Genomic DNA, 10,690 nt, shown 5'->3' on the forward strand with positions numbered 1-10,690 from the left:
ATATTTATGGTGTGTAGTCCCCTATACTGTATATAGATAATAAGTAGTTATCTATATAATAGATTAAATTAAATTAAATAATTTGTACATTGACTAATTCTTCATATTCCTAATTAAATTAAATAATTTGTACATTGACTAATTCTTCATATTCCTAATGTCCCATGTCACAGCTTATAATGCAGAGTGTGAAATTGACAGGGGAGAGAGACTAATGTGTCAGCTCCCCAAGATTTTGGTTCTCACTCCCACTCATAAACTGTGACTTCTCACCCTGTCTAAAGCCAGATTCATCCTGGGGAAGGTGGTGCAAAACCCAGCATGAGCCCAGTGTGTTCCTCTTTATTTCTGAAACTTTTTTGAGACTGGCTCATAGGTCAGACCCTATCACTTCCTTCTCCACCTTCTCCTTTTAGTTGTTCCACACATTGTGTACAAGGTTTGACCAGAACCAGAATGCTGGTGTGGCCTGCTTTCTTCTTCTTCTGGCCCTAATTCTGTTTCTTTAAAGGGAGAAACAATCTTAGCTGCATTCAAGCAGCATCTCTGACCACCAAAAGATCTCACGCCAGCAAGTCCTGACAAGTGACAGCAAATGAACCAAAGGCAGAAAAATATAATGAATCTGCTTCGTGTAAGTCCCACCGCTCTCTGGCTGCCGTGCAGCTATCCATCAACACTGAGTATGTCTTTACACTTGTCATGTCATACATAGCTGACATAGCATTTTTCAAAAGACCTGAAACCCAAGCTGCTCTCCAGGCACACTGCCCATTTCCAATGCACACTAGCAGCAAACTATCAACTATCTCTGGTCAACATCTGTATTTCTATGACAACGCATGCACAGCCAGACAATGGATCAGATATTTTGGCATCTACAAGTAACTGAAAAGATCCTGCTACCAGTCTACTGGTTCCTTCTTTCACAAAGGGGGGAGTACACAAATGAATGAATTAATTAATTTGTATTCTGCCACAGTGACTATTATGTCCCCTCCCACTGAACACACTGTTCACTCTTCCTTTCGGTCTCCCTGTGGCTCTTCAGTGACAGTGCTATAACATGCTGGCTCCCTGGAATGGCTTGCTGAAGTACTGAATGGAACTGAGCCATAGATAACAAAATGTGTTTGTGTACAGCTACCTGTGATTGGACCTGTATGACTCAGGCCCACCAAAGGTTTATTTGTGTCAAGACATTATGCTGTTGGTTAGTTGTTTCAGCAATATCTTGTAGTTTATAGTTGGATTGATTCAATTAAAATGCTTGAATTAACAGAAACGTCTCTGTCCCATCAAGTCTGTGTGCTTTGTTAAACTCTAGATCTAAAGTAAAGTATTGGGCTGTACTGTGCTGCTGCTGCTGGATTTATCTCGTTTCTCACCATGACAGTGGCCTCAACTTCCATTTCAGAAATAATTGCCCACTGTGGACTTAGGTTACCTGAGCATTCCAGGCATTAAAAGTTGATCAAGTGGTTGAAGGGGCAGCTGTATATCAGCTGGTGAAGTCATGGACTGCAGGGTCAGTGGTTCGACTTCCGGTTCCTCTTTGCAACATGTCAAAGTGTGCCTGGACAAGATACTGAACCCTGACAACCTGACACCCTAAATTTAGCTACGATACTACAAGCCTGCCCACATGCATAATAAACTATATACAAATAAAAACATTACATCTCACCCTAAGAAATCAGTTTATATAGTGTCAAATCACAAGAAAAATCATTTCAAGGCTCTTTACATAGTAAGGTCATGATAGGTTGGGGGTCATCTAAATATCAATGAAATCAAACTGATTAGAACAATATCTATAGTTTCCATGGTCACAGACATAAACCTAAATCCAGATTTTCACAGGGGGTAAATGATATTTAGATGAATTTACTACTCCAGGCACCAGTTTTGGGAGGTTATACTGAAGAGAAATACAAGATCCATGTTTGTCCTGAATGTTGGGTGACTGCATGCCTCATGTGTCCCTGTATGAACTAGAGCGGGTGTCACATTTCAGGTCGGCTGGAAGAGAAGGGAAACCATGCTAACAGCTGCTTTTGATCACAGCGGTGGGACAGATCGTCTTGTAGTCCCCAAAACTGCTTACACGACAACAATCTGTAGACGCACAGGACAAAGCAGGCGGGGGACTTTATTCATTGTTCACACGTTGCCTGTATGTGAACAGTGAGGTGTCAAACTGGGTAAAGCAGGTAGCAGAAGCCTCACACTGCCACAGACATGGCTGAAAGCTGAAGAAGCAGGTGACTGAGCACACCTTGTGCCACCTGCTTCAGGTCAACTCTGTAATGTTGTTTGTTTTTTCAGAGGACAAGTTGTGTTGACAAATGACACCTGAATTCTGTTAATTAAAATTTTTTTCACTCAGTTTTGCAAATACTTTGCTTATTGACACATCATCATTATGCTGTTAAATGATATGTCCTAACGAATGTAAGCGTATTAGTACATTAAAAAGGTTGTCTGCTGGAGAAAGGCTGGCAGACAGCCTTGTAGAGTGTAGTCTTCCCCTGCACTCACTTTGTCTCGATCCTTTGGTCACTGCACACCGTGCCAATCTGATGTCCTTCACAGTATCATTATACAGCAATGAGAAACAACCTGATGACAGGTTGCTTTAGTACCCTCTAATACATGCAAACCAGCATTCATTAGTCATACAGTAACACTATGACCTGCTTCACTCTTTGAACGTCTTTTACTTTAGATAAATCTCCATGAAAACACATTCACATATGTTTCATACATGTCTAAACCTAAAGAAACAAGATCTGGTGAATTAACAGACTGAAACAGATTCAGAGGAGTTATTATAGAAATCGGTTAGGTTGGCATGTCACTAAGGATTAATTGTCTGGAATGTTTTGTGTGTGTGTGTGTGTGTGCGTGTGTGCGCGTGTATACGTTTACACTTGCCTTTCCGTGTGTGGCTATGTAAACTAAGACAGGCAGCTTACCAACAGGACCTTTCTTATAATCCACTGTGCCTAAATCAAGCACGGATAAGTTTAGAGTCTTTATTAGTGTGTTCACGAATGTATCTATCTTTGTAAAGCACTTTTCATACTGTCAGACAATTAGTGCTATAATGATCTGTACCACCCCAGTTCCAAACAAAGTTTAGATGCTTTGTAAAATCTACATAAAAACAGAATACAATGATTTGCAAATCTCATAAAACAAACAACAAAACAGCCAAGAGGCAACCAAGCAGTCCCATATCATGATTCAAGATTCAAAAAACTTTATTTATCCCAAAGGGAAATTGTTTTGTCTTGGTACTGTTGTTCTCAACAGTCAGAAAGAAAGGAAACCACAACCAGGAAAGATCCAACACCAACATAAATACAAAATAACATCAATAGAGAAAACTCAATATACATACAGAATATGTTAGATGAACAAAAATGGGTCTATATACTGTATATAGTCCAGGGTGGAATAACGGCAACTATATGACAGCAATAGTCGGTTCTCCCACCCCTTACAGAGGGAGAGGAATTGTAAAGTTTGATGGCCACAGGTGGAAAGGATCTCCTGTGGTTCTCTGTAGAACACGCTCCTCTGTCCAGTCAGCACACTGTGTAGTGGGTGGGAGGAATTGTACAGGATTTCAATTCTCCCGTCAGTGTAATTCACTGTTGGGATGATGTTTTCATGTTGGTTCAAAGTTATTTTTTCAAACAATTTAGTTTAATCAATACACAAATATTTTTTGGAGCAGCATTATGGGATGTCATGGTTCTCTGCAATGTTATAATTATGTGTGTTTGTGTATAAATATAAAAAACACAATTATATTTAAGTATATTTTACTGTCTTACTGATAGATATACAGAACTACTGATTATGTTAATATAATTGTGATGTAATTCAGAAAGTTTTCATAGGGGCAGCATAGGACCAGTGAACATCTTCTTGTGCTTGTCTCTGTTTCCTCTGCTGCTGTAAGCACGGGAATTTCCCCACTGGGGGTAAATAAAAGTCTATCTCACCTTATTTTACAACAATACAACAAAATCTGAATTACATGGGGGAGTACACCTTCAATATTACAGTATATTATTGTCACAACAACAAAAAAGAACGTGTTTTAATTAAATAATCCGCACATTAAATTGAATCAACTATCCCCGTTTCATAGATATATTTCTGGCATTTGTAACAAGCCCAACTGCTCTAAAATCTACTGTAAAATCGGTGAATTATTGCGATTTAATTGTGGATAACCCTCGGCCTCTGTACCCGCTCTTGCATCTTACGGATTACCTGATCCAACATGGCGGCCGGGGGACAAAATCTGTGTTCAACAGGCTAACAAGCTAACAGGCAGAGAGAAAGTTCTGGTAACAGAGCAGCCGGAGCGGAAATTAGAGTCAAACATTATAAGGTGGCTGATTACTGATTAAAGTTTACAAAAGGTGGTTTCTTTTCAAGTCAATTACACTTAGGGCAGCACTGCTTTTTCTTCTGCTGTTTCATCGGGCTTTTCGGCTTATGCCGAGTTTTGCATGCCTGTCGACATCTGCACCCCCACTCTAACCAGGGAGGAGGATGCAGATCTCGGCAACTCCGAGTTGCCAAATATTGCACCCCCTTCCCTTATTAACTGTAACACATATTATAGCCAAACCAAATGCTGTAAATTGTCTATCGTTTAGATTATTTTAAGCAATTTTAAGCTTAAGTGTGACAAAGTACACCACAGATCTTTGTCCTATTAAAAATGTTATAGCAGATTAGTAGTGTTGAGGTTAATGGAGGTTTTCATTGTGGTTCGTTGAATGGATGAATGTTATAATGGTTCATACATTATCAAGGCAAGTTTAATCTAATAAAATCTCTGCTAATAATAACAAGATTTGCAAACTTATGTGAACTTACTATGCTTTGAGCCACTCACACTTTTGTGTATGTGAATTTTCACTGTCATCTTAAAATAATCTAAAAGATGGACAATTTACAGCATTTAGTTGGGCTATAACGTGTGTTGCAGTTAATAAGGGAATGAGTGCAATATTTGGCAACTCGGAGTTGCCGAGATCTGCATCCTCCTCCCTTAGAGTGGGGGATGCAGATCTCGGCAGGCATACACCGTTCCTCATTATGGGCGAGCGCCTTAGTCAGTTAAAATTGTTGGGAACAGAGCTGCATATTTATTTGACTCATGGTTTTGTTATTTATTTTATTTTTATTAAAGGGAGGGAAGCTTCTCTGTGAGGGAGTGGCCAGTAATATTCGACCCTTGGGAGCGACATTGGTGTAACTTTACAATTTAACTAGTGTTAATGTTACTAATGGATCATATCTCAACATAACGTTTAGTTTTGTCTTGTTAAGTAACTGCGGTGTTGTAAACAAGTAACCGTTTGTAAGAAGAGTAGGCAGTCTAGAAGAGTGTCCTCTCAGTCAGTACAGCGCTAGTTAGGTTCACCTGATACAATAAACTAATATAATTTAGTTTTTCCTACGGGCAATTTTAATAGCATGCGCTTTAATTCTGACATTTCCTACAGTCTTTAAAGGCAGCAATGACACAGAGCATGCGCAGACTGGGACGTAACGACGGACGTTTCAAATTGAACCGGGAGCTGAGCGTCGAGCAGCAGACAGTGAGTTTGTCTTTCACGGTTTAAGGTTTAATAACTTAACGTTATCACTCACTGTGCAGGTCTTGTTGTGGTTATGTCGGAAGACACTTACCTGATTTGGACCAGTAACCAACTAACTAATATAACGCTCTTCTGGGTTAATTTCATTTCTGTCGACATGTTGTTTGCTAGTTGTCTGCAGTAGGAGGCAGTTCTTTTTCTAATACTTTTATTCATATGTTTTGAAGTTGTCCGCTGTTTTACAGACATATACACGTTCTTATAGATTTATATACCACTTTACTTTTGGTAAAACTGTGGCATTGTGCTGTTTAACATTGTATATTTCCTATTATTGGTTGGTGCAGTTACTACTCTATGGCCCATGAACGTGACTCCAGTGTGTGTGTGTGTGTGTGTGTGTGTGTGTGTGTGTTTGTGTGTCTGTCTGTCTGTCTGTCTGTCTGTCTGTCTGTGTGTGTATGTGTCTGTGTCTGATTCAGGAAAATGAGAGAACTGGAGGACATCAGCCTCCACCTTCAGGACAGGATATCATCGCTCCAACGCATGGTGGACCTGTCAGTCGTTGGTGAGACTGGTAACTGGAGTTCACTGATTATGTAGCACTAAAATAATGTGTCCTTAAACGTGTCATCGTGTTGTGTTTGACCTCCCCACGTTAGGGTTGCCTCAAAATAAGATGAAGAAACTCGGGCAGGAGCTCTTTGAGCTCGCAGGACTCCTGGAGGAGTTTGAAAAATGTGTTGGCCAGCAGAAAGAGCAACTAAAGCATCTGAAGGTAAACTACAGTTAATCACCCCCAGTCATGCACTGTGTATAATGAACTGCAGCCTTATTGGTACGGTTCAATCCTGCAAACATTAGAATCTGCCCACTACCTGTTTTCTGAGGCTAATTTAATCACAAAGATGTGTTTCAATCTACTAGTTTATTATTAATATTGACATTTAATCATTTATCATTTATTGTAGTATAGTCATTTTTAACCAAGAGCATGTCAGATAAGGGTTTAGGAGTAGTATCCATATAATGTAGTTATGAAAGAGTCGTGGCTAAAATGTGGTGAGAAGAACTCTCTGGTTTCAAAGTTCTTCTAAACATACACTTTTTCACAATAAGGTAATATGGCAAAAATGAACATTATGCAATACTCTATGGCCACAAAGCCCTGATAACAAATAAAATTATTTTACAGCGATGCCATGCAACATCCCACATCCCATATTCAGGAGATCACATGAAAGTAGCCAAAGTGCCATAGTTAATTACTGAAATGTGTCCTGGACATTAGTAAGAGTTAGGGATTTCTTTTGTCATGTATTGCAGCATTAAAATTATCAGGGGTGTAATGGTTATGAAACTAAGACTGAAACTACAGTATACAGTTATACACTCAACACCAGAATTTTGTTGGGCCGCCTGTAGCTTTGAATGCAGCACACGTTTGCTGTGGCATCGTTTTGATGAACGTCTACAATGTCACAACATTTATTCCCGTCCAGAGTTGCATTACTTTTTCACCATGATCTTGTGTTGATGATGTGAGAGTTGGACTTTTGCACAAAGTCACATCCCAAAGATTCTCAATGGGGTTAAGGTCTCTAGACTCTGTGTTAGCTAAAATGTGTAAACATGATGTGTCATGCTCCCTGAACCACTCTTTCACAATTTGAGCCTCATGAATCCTGGCATTGCCATCTTATTATCAGTATATTCAGGTTATTATTATTATTATTTTTTTTTTCTTTTTGTATATTATAAGGTCTTAAACCTTAAACACTGTGAACTGCCTTGAGATTACTTCTGTTGGTATTTGGTGCTATATAAAAATATTTGAATTGAATAAATATTAGATATGATAAAAACTTTGTATGTGTTTCAGGAACTCGAGGCTTCATTCCAGAAGAATCTGGAGGATATGCAGCACATTAAGGACAACATACCAGCACACATGCCCAGGAAGAAAGGCCCAGCAAAGTGAGGGTGACATTTTTATTTTTTTCCTCATAGTTGTATAAAATAATTTGCATTATTGCCTTCTACATAGATTCAATTTTTCAGACTTTAGCCCTTTCTGGAAGATAGGTTAACACAAGACAAACTGTTTATGTAGCCCAAAGTCACATGTCCAAACAGTGTTTCACCTACTGAACTATATGAAGACAACATCTGAAGGAGGCTGCAGTATAAGCATAACAATTTAGTGATGTCAGTGAGTCACAGGTTTAACTCAGAGACTGTATTGACTACTAAACTACTTGTTTGCCAATCATTTTCATTTCCATGGGACACACCAAGTAACAAGAAACACCTGTCACTAACCTCAGTGTCACAGAAGGTGATTTGACCTTGTAGATTCACAGCATGAGCTAAGCCCGTGACACTCTCAGATAGAAAGCTGTGCCCTTTTTTGTGTCTTTATTTCTGTATAGAAAAAGCCTTCTGCTCTGAATGACGTCTCCTGTTAAATGTTTGTCTGGTCTCTCAGTGGAGTTGAATCTGTAGTGATCAAGAACGAAGCAGCAGAGGTGCAGGCTGCTCCGCCGCAGAATGCCAAAAAGCCCAACAAGAGCTATGTCAGAGAGATGGACGTCATCACTATGCAAGAGTTTGAGAGCATCCCTCAGTAAGTATATATACTATAGGGGTGCAGTAGTAGTTAGTGAAATATTAATCTAATAGATAAGGAAGACATTTTATAGAGAGTTTTTATTTTTTTATTTTATTTTTTTTTTTTTTTATTTTTATTAATTAAGTTCATTGTCTCTCTCTAAGGTACATGAAAGGACGTATATCCTATGATCAGCTTAATGCTACAGTTCAGACCATTAACACAGCTGTAGCAGCCAAGTACAAGATCCTCCAGCAGTCAGTGAAGACCCTTAACAATCATGCACGCAAGCTGCACCAGCGCTTTAAGGAGCAGGAGACCAAGGATACGAAAGGTATGCTGTCAGCAGCCCACACAGTTTGTCACTGATGGACTTTATATCATATTAAGTAGGACAATCTAATTAGATACTGCATATAAAACATGTTTGTTTTTTAAAAAATCATGACAAATAAATTAGTCATTATTTATAATTGAGTGTGGACAAAAGGCAAACATTTGTCCTAAAATATACAAATCTGTTTTCCAGAAAATTTGGGACTTTTCTAAAATGCAAGAAAGTCAAATCAGTTTTCATTTGCTTGACTTTTATATTTCTGACAAAAGTACAAAATAAATATTTAACTAATTACCTTTATTAATTAACTAACTAACTAATTCGCAAATATCAGCGAATTTAGAGTTTGATGCTGCAACACACTCGTCAGTTGTCATGGAAGCAAATAAGAGAAAAGCTTATAAAATCTTTAAGTAACAATTTTCTGAATAATTAATAACAGGTGAGGGGATCATCATGACTCAGTCCTTACAAGCAGAGATGGGTTGTGGCTGATTACCTTGTGTTGAACTTTATGAAAGTATTGTCAATCAGTTCAAAGAGAATATTTCTTAACACACAATGTCACCATCTACTGTTTATAATATAGTGTAGAGATGAAAAGGTTTGTATGGAGTCTTGCAAAACTGCAACTATTAGAATCCTCAGTTCCCAAACGATTGAAGTTTAGTTGCAGTAAAAGGACAGGTGGTGTAAAACAGTAGTAAACATGACTCTGCACTTTGTGAATGTGTTGCAGCATCACACTAACACAAATTTAGCATATATTTATGAAGGCAATTAAGTTGTTCAGTGATGACACTGAAAATCCTTTTTATAAGGTTCATGCAAATGCACATATCACAGATTTGCTTTTTTATTTATGTTTAGATAAAGGCCCCACATTTCTGAGAATGGGGTTTATACAAAAGTTGTGTCAAGTTCAGACATAAGTAAATTCTGATGTGACAGTTTTCAGGTGACGCAAAAAAGAAACATCATAGTAAACACTAAAAGGCAAATGTCCAATTAATTACTATACAGCAACTTAATGACCTTGTTTTCACACTTAGTAGTGATCTTTTTGAAAATCAGTTGGGTCTATTTAATGCACCACTGGTGTCTGTTCTAGAAAGACAGTTTATTGAGTGGGTTGCTGATAAAAGCCTGAACACCTTCAGACCTGGTACATGGGTATAAAGTGATGGAAAGTTGTGTAGAAAGATCCTATGTCCAGATTAGTCCCTCTGTTTATTGGAAAAGACTGTTGTTGTTGATGCCATGAGTGAATACAAGCTCATTTCACTGCTGTGTTAAAATGCATTGCAGGTCAGTATTTTGTGGTGGAGGAGGACATTCGTGAATTTACTCAGATGAAGGTGGACAAACGATTTCAGGGGATTTTGAACATGCTGCGACACTGCCAGCGCTTGCGGGAGCTACGAGGAGGAGGCCTTACCCGCTACATGCTGTTATGAATCAACACAATTCAGTCAGATGGATGATGCTTTCGGCTGGTTGGTTTTTCTGTACCGTAGCCACACAGTAAGCCAACAGTTTGTGCATATGCCAATGACCCGGTTAACTGTAGTCACTATTTCTAATGTGCTGATTACTTTTTTGTTTGTTATAGTGCATATGAAATGTTTCCCATTCGTCGCATTAGTCCAGTTGACCTTAAGTTGGGTTTGGTGAGTAGCCTCACTGATTTACAGTACTATGTGCTGTAATATATTACTGCATGATGTGAGTCGAATACCTGATACCAGCTACTGTATAGATGGATGGTTAACTTAACTCATCCAGCAAGCTTATTAAATTATTATTTTGAAAATAAAATAACAAATTAAATGGTTTTGTGTATCTTTAAGGAGTGTTGATCCATTTGTACACTAAAAAACTGAGGTGTCCAGCATTTTCTGTGCACTGATGCACATGGTTGTTTATAAAGGGGTCAACATTGGTCTCATTCACTGAAGTGGCCACTGTGAAATTGGTATAGGAACTTTGGAATACATCACCATAATAGACAGGTTTTCCTGTTCATGAAGGGTTAGGATATGCAACAAACGTTTTACAATTTACATCCACAGCTTATATATGGACAGTTTTTGAAAATGAAGCAGCAGA

At 38.5% G+C, this 10,690-nt stretch overlaps 1 protein-coding gene across 3 annotated transcripts; it reads left to right on the forward strand.

The window, feature by feature from the left end:
• The first annotated feature begins 5,577 nt into the window (after positions 1-5,577).
• ska1 (spindle and kinetochore associated complex subunit 1) lies at positions 5,578-10,400 on the forward strand. Of its 3 annotated transcripts, none has more exons than XM_026365856.1 (7): positions 5,578-5,633; positions 6,116-6,201; positions 6,296-6,411; positions 7,516-7,610; positions 8,122-8,259; positions 8,409-8,578; positions 9,890-10,396. In XM_026365856.1, the coding sequence occupies exons 2-7, from the start codon at positions 6,120-6,122 to the stop codon at positions 10,036-10,038; spliced, it is 750 nt and encodes a 249-aa protein (XP_026221641.1). In that variant the 5' UTR covers positions 5,578-5,633; positions 6,116-6,119; the 3' UTR covers positions 10,039-10,396. The 3 variants fall into 3 exon arrangements, with proteins under 3 accessions (XP_026221641.1, XP_026221638.1, XP_026221640.1); XM_026365853.1 differs by having other exon boundaries at positions 5,588-5,633; positions 6,116-6,210; positions 9,890-10,399; XM_026365855.1 differs by lacking the exon at positions 5,578-5,633 and adding an exon at positions 5,640-5,769 and having other exon boundaries at positions 6,116-6,210; positions 9,890-10,400.
• Positions 10,401-10,690: the final 290 nt, after the last annotated feature.

This window comes from Anabas testudineus, chromosome 6 (assembly GCF_900324465.2).
Source record: "Anabas testudineus chromosome 6, fAnaTes1.2, whole genome shotgun sequence".
Classification (NCBI taxonomy): Eukaryota; Metazoa; Chordata; class Actinopteri; order Anabantiformes; family Anabantidae; genus Anabas; species Anabas testudineus.